At 47.0% G+C, this 20,712-nt stretch overlaps 1 protein-coding gene across 3 annotated transcripts in view; it reads right to left on the bottom strand.

Annotated features, from left to right (window-relative positions):
- The window catches only part of PDZRN3 (PDZ domain containing ring finger 3), a 369,995-nt gene that overhangs the window by 48,969 nt on the left and 300,314 nt on the right, over positions 1 to 20,712 (bottom strand). For all 3 annotated transcript variants that reach the window (XM_063941027.1, XM_063941028.1, XM_063941029.1), the window contains 2 exons: positions 6,067 to 6,323; positions 3,437 to 3,524 (listed from right to left, as the gene is read on the bottom strand). In XM_063941027.1, the coding sequence (XP_063797097.1) occupies positions 3,437 to 3,524; positions 6,067 to 6,323 (345 nt within the window). The remainder of the gene's footprint in view (positions 1 to 3,436; positions 3,525 to 6,066; positions 6,324 to 20,712) is intronic.

The raw sequence follows: 20,712 nt of genomic DNA, 5'->3' as shown, positions 1-20,712 counted from the left end.
GCAATTGCTCTGCTTCCACATCATTTTCCTCCTCATACATGTCGACACAATCGTACCGACACCCAGCACACACACAGGGAATGCTCTGATAGAGGACAGGACCCCACTAGCCCTTTGGGGAGACAGAGGGAGAGTTTGCCAGCACACACCAGAGCGCTATATATATATATATATAGGGATAACCTTATATAAGTGTTACTCCCTTTTATAGCTGCTGTTTATAATTTAGCTGCCAATAGTGCCCCCCCTCTCTCGTTTTTACCCTGATTCTGTAGGGACTGCAGGGGAGAGCCAGGGAGCCGTCCTTCCAGCGGAACTGTGAGGGAAAATGGCGCTTGTGTGCTGAGGAGATAGGCTCCGCCCCTTCACGACGGCCTTATCTCCCGCTTTTTTCTGGAAAACTGGCAGGGGTTAAATACATCCATATAGCCCAGGAGCTATATGTGATGTATTTCTTTTGCCATCCTAAGGTATTTCAGTTTTTATTGCGTCTCAGGGCGTTCCCCCCCAGCGCCCTGCACCCTCAGTGACCGGAGTGTGAAGTGTGCTGAGAGCAATGGCGCACAGCTGCAGTGCTGTGCGCTACCTTAGTTGAAGACAGGAACGTCTTCTGCCGCCGATTTCACCGGACCTCTTCGTTCTTCTGGCTCTGTAAGGGGGCCGGCGGCGCGGCTCCGGGACCCATCCAGGCTGAACCTGTGATCGTCCCTCTGGAGCTAATGTCCAGTAGCCTAAGAAGCCCAATCCACTCTGCACGCAGGTGAGTTCGCTTCTTCTCCCCTTAGTCCCACGATGCAGTGAGCCTGTTGCCAGCAGGACTCACTGAAAATAAAAAACCTAAAATAAACTTTTACTCTAAGCAGCTCAGGAGAGCCACCTAGCATGCACCCTTCTCGTTCGGGCACAAGAATCTAACTGAGGCTTGGAGGAGGGTCATAGGGGGAGGAGCCAGTGCACACCAGCTAGTTCAAGCTTTTACTTTTGTGCCCAGTCTCCTGCGGAGCCGCTATTCCCCATGGTCCGCATCACCGCTGTGCGATGCTTTTGTACGTGTGTGTGTGTGTGTGTGTGGGGGGGGGGGGGGGGGGGGGCTGTGCTGGGCGTCCCCCCACATGTCAGGGAAGCTGGTCGTAGATGTGCTAGATTTAGCACAGCTACGATCAGGTCGGAATCACCCTCTATGCATTGGCTTGTCTATAATGGGTGGGTGCAGTGCACATGGGCCCCTGGGTCTAGTACCCACACTGCACCCATTTCTCCTATACTTACCTTTCCGGCATCCATCGGCGACTGTGTGTGGGTCCCCTCCTCTCCTGTAGCCGTCACCGCCGCTGCTAGCGCACTGAGCACTAGAGACTCTGGCACAGCACATGTGCAGGAGTCCGGAAAAATGGCGCAGCGGGCATTTTTCAGAGTTCTGCACATGTGCGGTAGACTCTGGCACTGTGCCAGAGTCTCAGCGCTGAGAGCGCTAGCAGCGGCGGTGACGGCTACAGGAGAGGAGGGGGCCCACACACGGAGTCTGCACACGGGTCCCCTCCTCTCTAGAAACGCCTCTGTCCCTATGTCCTGCTGCCAGTCCGCCTGCCCCCTCCGGCATCAACAATCCTCAATCCCTAGCTGCGGCACACGTGGAACAAAAGCTCCTGCGGCCACCGGCATAAATGTGTATGAAAGCGGCGCAGCGGAAAGCTTTCATAGCCCTCCTTGCGCTGCATACTCACTGAGTCCCGGAGCCTCCTCTGCGCGAGATGTCACAGAAGTGCCTCCCCGCAACAGCCATGACCAGATCCCCAGAGGCCCTGACTCCGCAACACAGCACCTGGCCTGCCGGCATGGAAGCCCCGAGATGGCTAATGTAATGGATAGAGTGGGTGATATCGCGGAGGGTAATGTCTGGACGCTGAATCAATGTAAAAGATGACAGTGCTGTGCAGTGCATTGGGTGTGCAGTGTCACTGACACTGCACTCTCACCTTTTACATTGATTCAGCGAGTCAGTCCGTTCTGCCAGCCAATCACTATTGTTAGCGCCGGTGTTCCAATGCATCACATTACAGGGAAGTAGATGCACTAAATAAACTACAGCTCCCAGCAGCCCTTAGCGCCGAAGAATTCTGGTGCTAAGGTCTGCTGGGAGCTGTAGTTTATTGAGTGCATCTTCTTCTCTGTAAAGCGGCGCGTTGGGACACCGGCGTTAACAATTGTGATTGGCTGCTGTTCGAGTCTCCGGGAGAGCCACTGCCAAAGGGAGGACAGCAGCCTAGCTGCTTCCAGGAGGAGAAGCAGGAGAAACATTACCCGCCCCTCCCCCACTTGCAGTACCTCCCCCCCCCCTCCACCACCCACGGTGGCTCTGGACCCCCTCCCCCACCCGCAGCACCCACCTCTCCACCGCCCACGGCACCCCCGCACCTGCGGTGGCTCCGGATCCCCACCCACTGCACCCTCCACTCCCCCACCCGCGCCACCTCCGCAACCACCCCTCCCCCACCCGCGGCACCCCCGGAACTCCTCCCCCATCCGCGTCTCCCCCAACCACAGCACATACTAGGTGATTAATCCGGCCCTGCGTGCAGTGTTCATGCCGTTGCAAGGGGCTACGACCCCTTAACCATTGCACGCCCTTTGTCCGTGCAATATTTAACCACTCACACAATTGTGATTGGAGGTAATACCCCATATAATACAAATATTGCACACCGCAAGGGCATGCAAGGGTTAAGGGGGCATAGCCCCTTACGATGGTGTGAAGAGCGCCCGTAGGGCGCGATGAATCACCTAGTTAATATTATATTTAGCCTTTGGATTTTTGAGACCCAAGTGCATGATTTTGCATTTTTTAGCATTAAACTGTAATTGCCACACTCTTGACCATTCCTCTAGTCTACCTAGATCCTCAATCATTTGTTTTACCCCTCCTGGTGTGTCTACCTTGCTGCATACCTTTGTGTCATCTGCAAAAAGGCATACTTTACCTTCAATACCATTTGCAATGTCACAAATAAAGATGGTCCAAGTACAGATCCCTGGGGTACTCCACTGGTAACATTCCCCTCCTTTGAATGCACTCCATTTACTACAACTCTGTTTTCTATGCTGCAACCCAGATCTTATCCATTCAACCATCTTAGTATCCAATCCGAATCTTTCCAGTTTATTTAACACTACATTTCTACAATGTGGGACAGTGTCAAAAACCTTAAGCTGGACATAAACTAGGTCTATATCATGTACGAATACACAATTTCGCCACCTCATACGCTGCATCATGTGCACATTGTGCATGTTTTGGTACGATTACAATGCGCAGCCCAGTGGTTCAAATGTCACATGCTCTGATCATACGTGGAACCGAACCCGCTCATCACTAGTTATTATTTCTATTTGCACAAAAAAACTAATTTTAATCAGTTCAGAACAAATAAAGGCATACCTCGAGTTCTAATTCATCTCTATCAATTTCTTGATGCAATCCTCCGATGAAGTCATTGGGGTCAAAATATTCGTGAGGTGACGAGTGTCTGGGGTGGGGGGAAAAAACAAGGGTTTTAGAAAACGCCTCTTTCTCTAGCTAACGACCAATTATTCTGTTATTCTCATTTGCATAAAGTTTTGTTGTCAAAAGTGCAGAACCTCTATGCCAGTATTATTCATAATTAAAGCATGCTAACTAGCGAGATGAAAAGATAATAAGGAGGATTCTTTTGGATAATTTGTGCCTAGGACACGGATACGGGACTTGCTGTTTCTGAAATGCAGATATTTCATTAATACAACAGGAAGGTGTGAGAGTCATTAAGTGTGAGCCCTGTATTTGCTAATAGCCTGTTATGCATGATCACAAAATATACCAGGATAATACACAGGAAAACATATAAATCCATGCAGCATAACATAAATCCATGTTTAACATACTGTGTGGAGCACCTCACACGTTAGGGGCAAATTTAATAACAAATGTGTGACCAATCCCGCGTTACCTTGCATTAGGTGGTGCTGGTCAGAAATAAAATCCAACATTCTGATTGGTCGCTGCATGTTACAGATCATTCCTACACATGGGGACATGTTATTAAATACACCACTATTAGGCTTTTATAGAAAAGGATCATTTTTCTAATCATGTAATGGCAGTTACTCATATATGATGCCTCCGATCATTTTCTAACCGTAACCATTTGTGATTTTACGGATCAGTATCCATTCCAATGTGCAAGAGTAGGCTGTCCACTTTGGGCAATTGACTGAAACATACCACCCTAGTATAGCAAATACGGGGGTCCCCTTGTGTTACCTGAATATGAGAAGCAGGTTGCATATTGGCTCCCTGCACTCAGGGCTAGATTTATCAACGCATGGAGAGAGATAAAAGTGGAGAGAAAGTACCAACCTATCTCCAGTCACTTTACCGATGGTATTTGAAAAATGACAGTTAGAAGCTTATTGGTTGCACTTTACCTCTCTCCACCCCATCCCTCTCCAAGCTTTGAAAAATCTCCACTTCAATATCCCCCTTACACCACAAGTTCAGTCAACATGGGGAAATGGGGTAGACATCCCTACTGTATATGTTGTATGTGAGGAGCATATTTATTTAAGGAGGGGTTGTAAACCATTTTAAACAATCAACTATGGCAGCTACTGCGTATGCTATACCAAAGAACAGCTGATCAGTTCTTTAGGCAAAAAAACAGCTGATCAGTTCTTCAGACACCAGTGCCCTTCGCTGCAGTGGGACAGAGGACCATGACTAAATGTGACAACTTTCTGTCAGTAAATAAATGTAAATCCACTCCAAATGCGTCTGCCAGTCCGGATGTGACCGTGGCAAGATGGTGAAACCGCATCTCGCCTCCTACCCGCTGCTCTGGAATTCCCCTTCTCAGCTGGGTGCATCACACTTGTTCCTGACTGTCACACCACGCTGGCGTACATGTGCTCCGTGCCTCTGAATTTCTAATTATCGTGTGAATTTGCATGAGGGAAGCAGCAGTATGTATGTGCAGCTAATATCTGCATCTGGATGTCAGCTCATCAGGAAAGCGATAGGGTTTAGCTACCGGGCTGGAACACTGCCTTCCAGAGATCATTTCTGTGTTTATTTGGAAGAATTAACATTGTGTGGAAGAGGAGAATGACACCCCAGCTGTTCCCGACACAGCGGAGCTAAGATTCCATGTAACTAAGTCATATTCCTAAGAGATATGGAAACTGTGAGGGAAAATTGATTCTTTAATCCCCGGGTGGATTTTGCTGTAACGCAGAAGTTGGTTCGATGTCTGAGGGTACAATAAGAAATGTCATCTGACGTACATTAGCTTAATTACAGAAGAATATTAATGATCTCTTGATGCTTCCAATATGCCCCCGTGGCCCTGTCATTTCTGGATGACGGCCAATCATGACGACACATTTATGCGGAGGGGTGTAATGTTTTTTTGTTTAGTTACATAGTGTTTCTTTGTGTATTTGTGTGTGTGTGTGGTTTGTATGGGAGACTGGGGGGAGGGGGTACTCTACCAGTTATCTTTTGATATATGAAATGGTTGCTTTGATGATGATACAATAATTATTGCGATAACTACACTCTACAAATAACCAGGAACTGAATTTTACTAATTAAAAAAATGTAAATAGATACAATTATACTGAGAAGCTGATTGGTTGTCATGGGCAACTTCTCGGCTGGCTCACTTCTGCACTCTTTTCACTACTTAGTACATCGTGACCTATCAGCCACTAATTTTGACAAAAGGAGAACCAGGGGCCGTTTATTGCGCAAATTATCTCTTTGTTAACCAAATAAACTATTACATTTAAATATATGAAGTGTGGCCAGCACAGTGGTCAGCGCTGCAATCTGAAAACTCTTGGGTTCATTTCAGCTGGGACCCTATCTGTGTGGAGTTTGTATATTCTTTCCTGGGGAAGAGGGCAGGATCCATGAGGTTGGCTACACTAGTAGGAGTACTCTCCGAAATTCGGACATTCCTGAAGAGTGGGCACATATGTTGTACAGTGTACCCAGATGTATACAACTGTATTTCAGACGTTCATACTCACTCTTCATTTAAGAGATATGGATCCAGAGCAGACACGGTTGGGGACGGGGAGCTTATTTTGGACAAGGCCATGATGTGTTCAAATGTGATCTCAGTCTGTGTCCCTGTGTCGGTGGTCATCTGCGTGTCTGCCGAGGGGCTGAACATCTTAGTGCGCGGGGTTCTCCGTAAGACTTGCACCACAATGGGTTCTTTGGCCGTTTTGAAGGCTTCCACCGCCATGTCATGCGTGGCCCTGGATAAGTCCTTGCCATTTACCTGCAGAAAGAGGAGAAGACACTAAATTGCCTGTTTCTCTATCCACTGTCCATCTTTCCTTTAAATTATTATTATGGGCGAGTACAAATCACCAGTAAAACGACACACTATTTAACACTTTCAGGGTTGAACGTGATATTTCAGGTAGCTCCTAACTGCGAGATCTGTAAATGATAGTGTTATAATTGACCTTGTAAGTTAAATATATCATTTAGGGTTGCACTGAACAGCATTTACCCAATGCAGCCCTGCAAATTGGAGTCCTTGTCAGCCCATGAATTATCATTAACTCAAGCTTGCATTTAGGAACCCAAACATTTACTTTTTAAATATTCCCCTTTCTACATGTTTCAGGTGGTTTTGCGTCGTCGCTGTGACAGCTGCCATCTCTTCCGGAATACAGAGGACAGGAGAAGGCCAATGACTCCCTAACACTTGAGACACTGAAACTAACTCCCATCCAGCGACAGATACAGTTTTTACTTTTGTGTTGGACTTTTTCAGGCTAAGAGGGACATTTACTAAGCAGTGATAAGAGCGGAGAAGCGAGCCAGAGGAGAAGTTGCCCCATCAACCAATCGGCAGCTCTGTATAATTTTATAGTATGCAAATTATAGATGTTACTTCAGTGCTGATTGGTTGCCATGGGCAACTTCTCCACTCTTATCACTGCTTAGTAAATGTACCCCTAAATCAGGAATGACAAAAGTGTCACCGGCAGTACCTTACTACCTGTGATGTAGAGGGCGGAGGGGGAGTCGGGCATATATTTACTGGGGGTGGCTCTAGGGAGAACGTCTAATAGGCTAATTATATTCCACCAAAGCAATCCTTTCTGCCCATCAGTCTCCATCCTCTATTCATGTATGTAAGGCTTGTAAATTAAATGAAGCTTTGTGTGCGCCAGTTATCTTCCTTCTACCAGAGATCACAGCCAGTGGAACACATTGATTGCCTCCAGCTACAGGTAATAAACAGCTCTTATCACAACGGAGCCTGCAATCAATATCGTGAGATATGTTTGTTCTAAACACCCCAGAGCCTGTTGTGCTGGTTGTAAAGCTATCTATGACACTGAGCCGTCCACAAGCAGAATGCCCAGGACGGACACATAGGTCAACCTTAAGGACGTACGTTTTGAGATTATGGTACAAGTCTACTTTCCATGTATTACTATTTCCAACTGTCTGTCACTGTAATGTATATGTGTCTGTCACTAATATTTACGTCATTAACAGTACAGAGTGAGACAATGAAGTAGCAAAATCTATGCCACCCATTTATTTTGTTGATGGAAATTAATTAAATGGTAGTAAAGGACAAAGGGGGAGATGTGCCACACCTTCTGAAGAGCATAGGTTGAGAAGTTCCCCATATCAGCCAATCAGCTTACAGCTATCATTGTATAGAATCTACCTGATAAATGATAGCTAGAATGTGATTGGCTACTGGGCAACTTCTCTACTCACATTCTTTAGAAGGTTTGATACATAACCCCAAGTTCTTTTATGGGGGATAGAAATACAGTCAAAATATGTAATATCCTTAAAATTAGTAGTACAGTATTAATTGTTCTTTTTTAATATTATTGTTAGTGGTTGACTCTATCCAACTCTCGCTCTCTTTCATTTTTCTCTCTTTCAGGTCCGAGTGCAGACCTTTGAAATGACAGAATCTGATTGGTTTGCTATGGCCAATAGCGCCACCTTCTCTCATTCTATTTCCTCTAGAGCGAGCAGGGCTTTAATGTCATCAGGCCCCACCCCCTGCTGAGCAATAATGCAATCATGACAGTATATACAACACCAGCTCCGCTCCCTCTACCACCCCCCACAACAATTCACCCTTGGACTGCACCCCTTCAGGATGTCTCAAAGAGGAGGTCTAAAAAACTGCCAAATTTGAAAATACAATGTAACTAATACAAAACAAATAACCCATTTTTTATATCTCAATATAATATACAGCATATTAATACAGTGTAAACTTTAGCCTCACTATGAGGGGGATGAATCAACCTTGGTGAGATAAAGTGGAGAGAGGTAACGTACCAACCAATCAGCTCCTAACTGTAATTTCTCAAGCACAGACTAACATAGCAGTTAGGAGCTGATCGGCTGGTACTTTATCCCTCTCCAAGACCATCCGTGGTCACCAGGACCCAGTCCTGTATGCCGAATCTGCGGCCCTCTAGAAGATGAGCACTCTGCAGCCACCACAGCAGAGACACCCTGGTCCTTGGAGACAGGGTTATCAGCCGATGCATCTGAAGATGGGATCCGGACCACTTGTCCAACAGATCCCACTTAAAGATTCTTGCATGGAACCTGCCGAATGGAATTGCTTCGTAGGAAGCTACCATTTTTCCCAGGACTTGCGTGCAGTGATGCCCTGAGACCTGTTTTGGTTTCAGGAGATCTCTGACTAGAGACGACAACTCCTTGGCTTTCTCCTCCGGGAGAAACACCCTTTTCTGGTCTGTGTCCAGAACCATCCCCAGAAACAGTAGACGTGTCGTAGGAACCAGCTGTGACTTTGGAATATTCAGAATCCAACCGTGCTGTTGTAGCACCTCCCGAGATAGTGCTACCCCGACCAACAACTGCTCCCTGGACCTCGCCTTTATAAGGAGATCGTCCAAGTATGGGATAATTAAAACTCCCTTTTTTCGAAGGAGTATCATCATTTCGGCCATTACCTTGGTAAATACCCTCGGTGCCGTGGACAGACCAAACGGCAACGTCTGGAATTGGTAATGACAGTCCTGTACCACAAATCTGAGGTACTCCTGGTGAGGAAGGTAAATGGGGACATGTAGGTAAGCATCCTTGATGTCCAGTGATACCATGTAATCCCCTTCCTCCAGGCTTGAAATAACCGCCCTGAGCGATTCCATCTTGAACTTGAACCTTTTTATATAGGTGTTCAAGGATTTCAAATTTAAAATGGGTCTCACCGAACCGTCCGGTTTCGGTACCACAAACATTGTGGAATAGTAACCCCTTCCTTGTTGAAGGAGGGGTACCTTGACTATCACCTGCTGCGAATACAGCTTGTGAATTGCCTCCAGCACTGCCTCCCTGTCCGGGGGAGCTGTTGGCAAGGCAGATTTGAGGAAACGGCGAGGGGGAGACGTCTCGAATTCCAGCTTGTACCCCTGAGATACTACTTGTAGAATCCAGGGATCCACCCGTGAGGGAGCCCACTGGTCGCTGAAGTTCTTGAGACGAGCCCCCACCGTACCTGGCTCCGCCTGTGGAGCCCCAGCGTCATGCGGTGGACTTAGAGGAAGCGGGGGAGGGCTTTTGTTCCTGGGAACTGGCTGTATGCTGCAGTTTTTTTCCTCTACCTCTGCCTCTGGGCAGAAAGGACGTGCCTTTAACCCGCTTGCCTTTCTGGGGCCGAAAGGACTGTACCTGATAATACGGTGCTTTCTTTGGCTGTGAGGGAACATGGGGTAAAAATGCTGACTTCCCAGCTGTCGCTGTGGAAACGAGGTCCGAGAGACCATCCCCAAACAACTCCTCACCCTTGTAAGGCAAAACTTCCATGTGCCTTTTAGAATCTGCATCACCCGTCCACTGCCGAGTCCATAAACCCCTCCTGGCAGAAATGGACATTGCACTTATTTTAGATGCCAGCCGGCAAATATCCCTCTGTGCATCTCTCATGTATAAGACTGTGTCTTTAATATGCTCTATGGTTAGCAATATAGTGTCCCTGTCTAAGGTATCAATATTTTGTGACAGGGAATCTGACCACGCAGCTGCAGCACTGCACATCCATGCTGAAGCAATAGCTGGCCTCAGTATAATACCTGAGTGTGTATAAACAGACTTCAGGATAGCCTCCTGCTTCCTATCAGCAGGCTCCTTTAGGGCGGCCGTGTCCGGAGACGGTAGTGCCACCTTCTTTGACAGGCGTGTGAGCGCTTTATCTACCCTAGGGGATGTCTCCCAACGTGACCTATCCTCTGGCGGGAAAGGGTACGCCATTAGTAACTTTTTAGAAATTACTAGTTTCTTATCGGGGGAAGCCCACGCTTCTTCACACACTTCATTTAATTCATCAGAAGGGGGAAAAACCACTAGTAGATTTTTCTCCCCAAACATAATACCCTTTTTTGTGGTACCTGGGGTAATATCAGAAATGTGCAACACATTTTTCATTGCTGTAATCATGTAACGTGTGGCTCTATTGGAATGTACACTAGTCTCATCATCGTCGACACTGGAGTCAGTATCTGTGTCGACATCTGTGTCTGCCATCTGAGGTAGCGGGCGTTTTAGAGCCCCTGATGGCTTTTGAGACGTCTGGGCAGGCACGGGCTGAGAAGCCGGCTGTCCCACATCTGATATGTCGTCAAACCTTTTATGTAAGGAGTTGACACTGTCGCGTAATTCCTTCCACATATCCATCCACTCAGGTGTCGACCCCGCAGGGGGTGACATCACATTTATCGGCACCTGCTCCGCCTCCACATAAGCCTCATCATCAAACATGTCGACACAGCCGTACCGACACACCGCACACACACAGGGAATGCTCTGACTGAGGACAGGACCCCACAAAGCCCTTTGGGGAGATAGAGAGAGAGTATGCCAGCACACACCAGAGCGCTATATAAAACAAGATTTTACTTACCGATAAATCTATTTCTCGTAGTCCGTAGTGGATGCTGGGGACTCCGTCAGGACCATGGGGAATAGCGGGCTCCGCAGGAGACAGGGCACATCTAAAAAGCTCTTTAGGTCACATGGTGTGTACTGGCTCCTCCCCCTATGACCCTCCTCCAGGCTTCAGTTAGGTACTGTGCCCGGACGAGCGTACACAATAAGGAAGGATCTTGAATCCCGGGTAAGACTCATACCAGCCACACCAATCACACCATACAACTTGTGATCTGAACCCAGTTAACAGTATGATAACAAAACGAAGTAGCCTCTAAGAAGATGGCTCACAACAATAGTAATAACCCGATTTTTTTTGTAACAATAACTATGTACAAACATTGCAGACAATCCGCACTTGGGATGGGCGCCCAGCATCCACTACGGACTACGAGAAATAGATTTATCGGTAAGTAAAATCTTATTTTCTCTAACGTCCTAGTGGATGCTGGGGACTCCGTCAGGACCATGGGGATTATACCAAAGCTCCCAAACGGGCGGGAGAGTGCGGATGACTCTGCAGCACCGAATGAGAGAACTCCAGGTCCTCTTTAGCCAGAGTATCAAATTTGTAAAATTTTACAAACGTGTTCTCCCTTGACTACGTAACTGCTCGACAAAGTTATAATGCCGAGACTCCTCGGGCAGCCGCCCAGGATGAATGCCACCTTCCTTGTGGAATGGCATCTACATATTTCGACTGTGACAGGCCTGCCACAGAATGTGCAAGCTGAATTGTACTACAAATCCAGCGTGCAATAGACTGCTTAGAAGCAGACGCACCCAGCTTGTTGGGTGCATACAATATAAACAGCAAGCCGTCCTAACTATATATATATATATATATATATATATATATTTATTTTTAGGGCCCTGACAACGTCTAGTAACTTGGAGTCCTCCAAGTCCCCAGTAGCCTCAGGCACCACAATAGGTTGTTTCAGGTGAAAACGCTGACACCCCTTTAGGAAGAAACTGGAGACGAGTCCCAGTTCTGCCCTGTTCAAATGGAAAATTATAATATGGGCTTTTGTAAGACACAGCCGCCCATTCTGACAATCGCCTGGCCGAGGCCAGGGCTAACAACATGGTCACTTTCCATGTGAGATATTGGTCAACAGCATGGTCACTTTCCATGTGAGATATTTCAAATCCACAGATTTGAGCGGTTCAAACCAATATGATTTTAAGGAATCCCAACACTATGTTGAGATCTCACGGTGCCCCTAGAGGCACAAAAAAAAACTGTATATGCAATACACCCTTTATAATCTGGACTTCAGGAACTGAAGTCAATTTTTTTCTGGAAGAAAATCTACAGGGCCGAAATTTAAATCTTAATGAACCCCAATTTGAGGCTCAAAACACTCCTGTTTTCAGGAAGTGCAGAAATCGACCTAGTTGAATTTCCTTCGTGGAGCCTTCCTGGCCTTACCCACGCAACATATTTTCACCACATGTGGTGATGACGTTGTGCGGTCACCTCCTTCCTGGCTTTAACCAAGGTAGGTATGACCTCTTATGGAATGTCTTTTCCCTTCAGGATCCGGCATTCAACCGCCATGCCGTCACACGCAGCCGCGGTAAATCTTGGAATATACATGGTACTTGCTGAAGCAAGTCCCATCTTAGCTCCCCAGGCCCTTAGTCCTCTGTGAGCATCTCTTGAAGTTCCGGGTACCAAGTCCCTCTTGGCCAATCCGGAGCCACTAGTATAGTTCATACTCCTCTATGTCTTATAATTCTCAATACCTTGGTTATGAGAAACAGAGGAGGGAACACATACACTGACTGGTACACCCACGGTGTTACCAGAACATCCACAGCTATCGCCTGAAGGTCTCAAGACCCGGCGGAATACCTGTCCCGTTTTTTGTTCGGGCGGGACGCCATCATGTCCACCTTTGGTCTTTGCCAACGGTCCACAATCATGCTGAAAAACTTCCCTATGAAGTTTCCACTCTCCCGGGTGGAGGTAATGCCTGCTGAGGAAGTCTGCTTCCCAGTCGTCCACTCCCGGAAAGAACACTGCTGACAGTGCTATCACATGATTTTCCGCCTAGCGAAAAATCCTTGCAGTTTTGACACTGCCCTCCTGCTTCTTGTGCCGCCCTTTCTGTTTACGTGGGCGACTGCCGTGATGTTATCCCACTGGATCAATACCGGCTGACCTTGAAGCAGAGGTCTTGCTAAGTTTGGAGCATTATATATTTGCTCTAAGCTTATTTATGCGGAGAGAATTCTCCAGACTTAATCACACTTCCCTGGAAATTTTTTCCTTGTGTGACTGTTCCCCAGCCTCTCAGGCTGGCCTCCGTGGTCACCGGCATCCAATCCTGAATGCCGAATCTGCGGCCCTCTAGAAGATGAGCACTCTGTAATCACCACAGGAGAGACACCCTTGTCCTTGGATATAGGGTTATCCGCTGATGCATCTGAGGATGCGATCCGGACCATTTGTCCAGCAGATCCCATTGAAGAGTTCTTGCGGGAAATCTGCCGAATGGAATTGCTTCGTAATAAGCCACCATTTTTACCAGGACTCTTGTGCAATGATGCACTGACACTTTTCCTGGTTTTAGGAGGATCCCGATTATCTCGGATAACTCCCTGGCTTTCTCCACTGGGAGAAACACGTTTTTCTGGACTGTGTCCAGAATCATCCCTAGGAACAGTAGACGTGTCGTCGGAAAAAGCTGCGATTTTGGAATATTTAGAATCCACTCGTGCTGTCGTAGCACTACTTAAGATAGTGCTACTCCGACCTCCAACTGTTCTCTGGACCTTGCCCTTATCAGGAAAGCGTCCATGTTTCTTTTAAGAAAATTCATCATTCCGGCCATTACCTTGGTAAAGACCCGGGGCGCCGTGGACAATCCAAACGGCAGCGTCTGAACTGATAGTGACAGTTCTGTACCAGGAACCTGAAGTACCCTTGGTGAGAAGGGCAAATTTGGACCTGTAGGTAAGCGTCCCTGATATCCAGTGACACCATATCGTCCCCTTCTTCCTGGTTCGCTATCACTGCTCCGAGTGACTCCATCTTGATTTGAACGCTTGTATGTAAGTGTTCAAATATTTCAGATCTCACCGAGCCGGTTGGCTTCAGTACCACAATATAGTGTGGAATACTACCCCCTTCTGTAAAAGGGGTACTTTGATTATCACCTGCTGGGAATACAGCCTGTGAATTGTGTGAGGGGGAGACGTCTCGAATTTCTAATGTACACCTGGGATACTACATGTAGGATCCCGGAGTTCCCTTGCGAGTGAGCCCACTGCGTGCTGAAACTCTTGAGATGACCCCCTACCGCACCTGAGTCCGCTTGTACGGCCCCAGAGTTATGCTGCGGACTTGGCAGAAGCTGTGAGGGGCTTCTGTTCCTGGGAATGGGCTGCTTGCTGCAGTCTTCTTCCCTTTCCTCTACCCCTGGGCAGATATGACTGGCCTTTGCCCGCCTGCCCGTATGGGGACGAAAGGACTGAGACTGAAAAGACTGTGTCCTTTCTTGCCGATATGTGACTCGGGGTAACAAAAGGTGGATTTTTCAGCTGTTGCCATGGCCACCAGGTCCAATGGACCGCCCCTTTATACAGCAATACTTCCATATGCCGTCTGTAATCTGCCTCACCTGACCACTGTCGTGTCTTCGTCTGGCAGATATGTACATCACATTTACTCTTGATGCCAGAATACAATATATGCCTCTGCGCATCACGCATATATAGAAATGCATCCTTAAAATGCTCTATAGTAAATAAAATCTTGTCCCTGTCAAGGGTATCAAAATTTTCAGTCAGGAAATCCGACCAAGCCCCCTCAGCGCTGCACATCCATGCTGAGGCGATTGCTGGTCGTAGTATAACACCAGTATGTGTGTATATACTGTTATGATATTTTCCAGCATCCTATCAGCTGGCTCCTTGAGGCGGCCGTATCTGGAGACGGTAACGCCATGTTTTTACAAGCGTGTGAGCGCCTTATCCACCCTAAGGTGTGTTTTCCAACTCGCCCTTACTTCTGGCGGGAAAGGGTATACCGCCCATAACTTTCTATCGGAGGAACCCCACGTATCATCACACACTTCATTTAATTTATCTGATTCAGGCAAAACTACAAGTAGTTTATTCCCACCCAACAAAATACCCTTATTTGTGGTACTTGTGGTATCAGAAATATGTAACACCTCCTTCATTGCCCTTAACATGTAACTTGTGGCCCTAAAGGAAAAATACGTTTGTTTCTTCACCGTCGACACTGGGGTCAGTGTCCGTGTCAGTGTCTGTCGACCGACTGAGGTAAATGGGCGTTTTTACAAGCCCCTGACGGTGTCTGAGACGCCTGGACCAATACTAATTTGTCCGCCGGCTGTCTCATGTCGTCAACCGGCTTGCAGCGTGTTGACATTATCACGGAATTCCATAAGTAAGCCATCCATTCATGTGTCGACTCCCTAGAGAGTGACATCACTATTACAGGCAATTTGCTCCGTCTCCTCACCAACATTTTCCTCATACATGTCGACACACACGTACCGACCTATAGCACACACACAGGGAATGCTCTGATAGAGGACAGGACCCACTAGCCCTTTGGGGAGACAGAGGGAGAGTTTGCCAGCACACACCAAAATGCTATAATTATACAGGGACAACCTTTATATAAGTGTTCCTCCCTTATAGCATTTAATATATATTTATATCGCCAAATCATTGCCCCCCCTCTCTGTTATAACCCTGTTTCTGTAGTGCAGTGCAGGGGAGAGCATGGGAGCCTTCCCCTCAGCCTTTCTGTGAGGGAAAATGGCGCCTGTGTGCTGAGGAGAATAAGCTCCGCCCCTTTCTCGGCGGGCTTTTCCTCCCGGTTTTTTAATACTGGCCTGGGTTAAAATACATACATATAGCCTTAATGGCTATATGTGGTGTATTTCTTTTGCCAAATTAGGTATTTATATTGTTGCCCAGGGCGCCCCCAGCAGCGCCCTGCACCCTCCGTGACCGTGTCAGTGAGCCTGTGAGACAACAATGGCGCACAGCTGCAGTGCTGTGCGCTACCTCTATGAAGACTGAGAAGCCTTCTGCCGCCTGTCACCGGACCTCCGTCTCTGCCGTCTTCAGCGTCTGTAAGGGGGATCGGCGGCGCGGCTCCGGGACGAACACCAGGCTGACCTGTGTTCCGACTCCCTCTGGAGCTCAGTGTCCAGTAGCCTAAGACTTCAATCCTCCTGCACGCAGGTGAGTTGCAAGTCTCTCCCCTAAGTCCCACGTTGCAGTGATCCTGTCGCCAGCAGGTATCACTGATTAGTTTAAACCTAAAAAAGACTTTTCTAAACAGCTCTATAAGAGAGCCATCCAGGTTGCACCCTACTCGGCCGGGCACAGAAACCTAACTGAAGCCTGGAGGAGGGTCATAGGGGGAGGAGCCAGTACACACCATGTGACCTAAAGAGCTTTTTAGATGTGCCCTGTCTCCTGCGGAGCCCGCTATTCCCCATGGTCCTGACGGAGTCCCCAGCATCCACTAGGACGTTAGAGAAAACAGGGATACACACTACACAGTGATTTTACCCCTTATAGCTGCTTATATATCACAGATTGCGCCTAAATTTAGTGCTCCCCCTCTCTTTTTTACCCTATGTAGTCTGGAACTGCAGGGGAGAGCCTGGGGAGCGATCCTTCCAGCGGAGCTGTGAGGGAAAATGGCGCCAGTGTGCTGAGGGAGATAGCCCCGCCCCTTTTCCGGCGGGCTTCTCCCGCTTTTTTTATACAGTTATGGCAGGGGATTTTACACATATATAGTCTTAAAGGCTATATTATGTGTTAATTTGCCAAGTAAGGTACTTATATTGCAGCCCAGGGCGCCCCCCCCCAGCGCCCTGCACCCATCAGTGACCGGAGTATGTGGTGTGCCTTGGGAGCAATGGCGCACAGCTGCAGTGCTGTGCGCTACCTTAATGAAGACCGAAGTCTTCTGCCGCCGATTTCCAGGAACGTCTTCTTGATTCTGGCTCTGCTAGGGGGACGGCGGCGCGGCTCCGGGACCGGACGACCGAGGCTGGGCCTGTGTTCGATCCCTCTGGAGCTAATGGTGTCCAGTAGCCTAGAAGCCCAAGCTAGCTGCAAGCAGGTAGGTTCGCTTCTCTCCCCTAGGTCCCTCGTAGCAGTGAGTCTGTTGCCAGCAGATCTCACTGAAAATAAAAAACCTAAATATTACTTTCTTTCTAAGAGCTCAGGAGAGCCCCTAGTGTGCATCCAGCTCGGCCGGGCACAAATTTCTAACTGAGGTCTGGAGGAGGGTCATAGAGGGAGGAGCCAGTGCACACCAGGTAGTCCTAAAGCTTTCTTTAGTTGTGCCCAGTCTCCTGCGGAGCCGCTGTTCCCCATGGTCCTTACGGAGTTCCCAGCATCCACTTAGGACGTTAGAGAAACATGGGCGAAAAAAAAAAAGTACAACAACAAACACCTCTTGCCCATTAATAAACCAGCCAAAAGGAAACATCCCCCCAACACAAGTAGTGTCCTCTGCAACTCATTACATATATTAAATATTTCATATACAGTCAGTATTGTTATTTTAGACAGATAAATGAAATTAACCACAAGTCTACTACGGGTACTCGGAGCGCTGCGGCTGCATGACCTCTGCCTTGGCTGTATTTGTGTAATGAGTTACTTTATTCTTGTGGATTTTAATAACTTGCTCAGTGATCTGGAAGCCAGAGAGCTCTGGAAATATACCCTGAAGGAAATTACTCTTCTGGGGGGAGAATTCTTCCCCAGTAGTCGGGCATGCTTGGTACTGTAGCTGGTGATAAAAGCCAACAAATGCCGGAAGGTGATTGACAAGGGTCCCTGATGGGGCACGAGTAACCTCAGCAGTCGGCAACTAAGCCGTATAATACAAAACCTGATAGTAATGGGGACAGAAAGGCAACTGATCTGCTACACAATGGCCAGCTGCAGAAATAGCAGTTTTTCTAGTTTTATATAAAACAATTAATCTGTCCCACAAACAGTGTACCTGTTACCTGCAAAGAGGGGGCGCTATAAGTCTGTTGGCTGGGGTGTGGTATTGCTAGTCAATGTTTATAATGTCAGCTTGACCATGTCAACATTGTAGCATGCCGACATATTAGCTTTGTTATAATTCTGTCCCTAACCCTAGTGCTAACCCTAACCCACCTGCAAAATGTCGACATTTTACAGGTGTTGATATCCATTATTCAATAATAGCTGCAACTAGGAGTGTGGGATAGACTTTTTTAGAAATATGGAAGGGTAGAGTGATCAACTGCCAACTGATTATTTGCGCAAGCAGACAGCAGCTAGAAAATGCAATTCATTCTCCTCTACAAAGTAATTTATTTAGGGGGGAATCAGTTCCACTGTGAGTGCTTGTGTAGGTAATATCTGCTGCTCTTACATAGAATGCATGCAAAGGTTAATTTGACAAATGAACAAGGCCTCTCAGCTCACCCTATTAATGGGAGCATATAAGTCTCCTCTGGGACCAAGTGTTGCCACTATATCGGTGAGAGTCACAGCAAAACAAATGACACGCAAGCCCAAAGCAATTTTAAAGACTAATGTATGTGAACCAATATCCCTGGCTTGTTTATTTGGTCAACGCACAGGTCGCTGATGCATGGCGTTCAGCGAGGACGGCAGGCTGCTGCAGCTAATGGGGGCTGAAAGTGCACCGCATCGCTAATTCACTGGCAGATATTACTGAAAGGCTATCATACGGTACACAGCGCTGCTCTTGCCGTAATAAACAGAAGTACAGCTTGACCTCATAGATGCTCCTTCTATGAGGAATCAAACAATCAGCGTTTGGCAAATAAGATGATATACACAATGCATCAGATGCAGAAACAAAAACCAAGTAGCTTTAATACTCTAATGATGGTTACAGCAGAATACAAAAGACAACAGAAGAATCACTGCTTGAGAATATATATATATATATATATATATACACACACACACACACACACACATAGTGAATAGGCACCACTATAGTGTTGGTATACTTAGAGTCTACAGTTTCAACTTCTAAAAAGTTCTCAAGTTCTCATTTTTTATACATTTATTAAATGTTTTTCACATAAAACAAAACAGTGTCCGTTGTTTACAGATATCCTTTTTCTCCTCCTTCTAGTCATGAAGATTGGAGATCACAATTGTAATACATAACCCAACGCGTTTCGTCTCATGCCGAGACTTCATCAGGGGGCATCCTACTCAGAAAGGTTAAATCATCATTTGTAGATGTTATTTTTGTATGTACATTCTAGCCTGATTAACTGAGCATTAGGTTCTTTATTCGTGGCCCAATAACCTGGTTTATTGTTCAAATTGGCGTATGATAAATCAGATAATTAGGCAATCTGGTTCAGGGAGAAATCCACAATGGATTCAACCCCCAAGCCTTGTAGTGTAACTGTAACTCCTCCTGTGGATCCAAAAATCTGATATATATGTAATATTTCTTAAAACCTAATTATTCCCAGACACACGGATTGTTGGCCTCTGTAAACAGACATTTAACAGACACTACCAAATAAACACATGGACACTAATGACCCTTTTACACCGCCGGCTAGTAACACGGACTATTGCACAAGAGCGTGCATAACCCGTGCTGCTGTGCGATGTCAATAGGCCCAGTTGGAATAATCCTGGTCGAGTGACCCGGTATTCCAACTCGGGTAGCTTGCAGGGTTGAACACGGGTTCAATCCGGCAAGCTGTGCTGTGTAAACGGGAAGCCGGGTCGCATTGACCCGGCTGCCATTCACAGTGAATGTACGGGCGGCGCTTGGAGATCATGTGATCTCCAAGCGCCACTCCCGATGCCTCACCGCTGACGTCACCAACACGGCAATATGCCGGGCTGGATTCAGCGGTGGGAAAGGGGCCTGAGGCGGGTCGCGCCCGGGAAGCCCCCGTGTCAGACTCGCGGGTGCGACCCGCTATCGTTGGTATAAAAGTGGTATTGGCTAAACGTAATAAACATCACTATGTATTAATCCAGTCTAACAGAAATACTGTCTTCTGGTAATCACATGAGGTCTCATTCATCATCGTAATGCAATGTTACTGGACCAATGATGGAAACACATAAGGAAGGTATTTAATCATGTGTTATAGAGCGTACCTTCTAGTATTAAGGATAAGTGTCTCAACAGCTACAGTATTTAGGATGGGAGGAAATAAGAGTCGAGTGTAAGCTCAGAGTAAGCACCCAACCACCCAGGAAGGGGAGCCCCATCAGGAACCGGTATTGTAGCCCTAGCCCGGCATTACATCTTTGATCGGTGATAGTGCTTTTCTCTCGTCAGCTTTGTAGCATGTGACTGGGTTCCATACTCATTAATATGCCTTGGAGGGAAAGTAGTGACACAAGAAAAGTGCATTCAATGAAGGAGCTGAAAGAAACTGTCTGTAGATACCAATATGTTAATTCCTGATGCCAGCTAATGCATTTTGTCTCATTGGACTTTTTCAAAGCAACTGTTGGCATGGAGCACTATGGCCTATATGCAGTTTAAATGGCTGTAACACAGAAGGTGCAAATCCCTTTCTAAGTCAAAATGAAATATACACTCATCTTGTCACCCTCCGACATCTCTAATAATCAATGAAAACAATACAATTATGCTGAAATTGGAGTACCAGGCCATGTAATAAGGTAAAGACAACATGACACCCATCGGA

The sequence above is a fragment of the Pseudophryne corroboree genome, chromosome 9 (assembly GCF_028390025.1).
Source record: "Pseudophryne corroboree isolate aPseCor3 chromosome 9, aPseCor3.hap2, whole genome shotgun sequence".
NCBI lineage: Eukaryota > Metazoa > Chordata > Amphibia > Anura > Myobatrachidae > Pseudophryne > Pseudophryne corroboree.
Note: the sequence above shows the minus strand (reverse complement) of the source record. Positions and strands in the feature narration are given on the sequence as shown.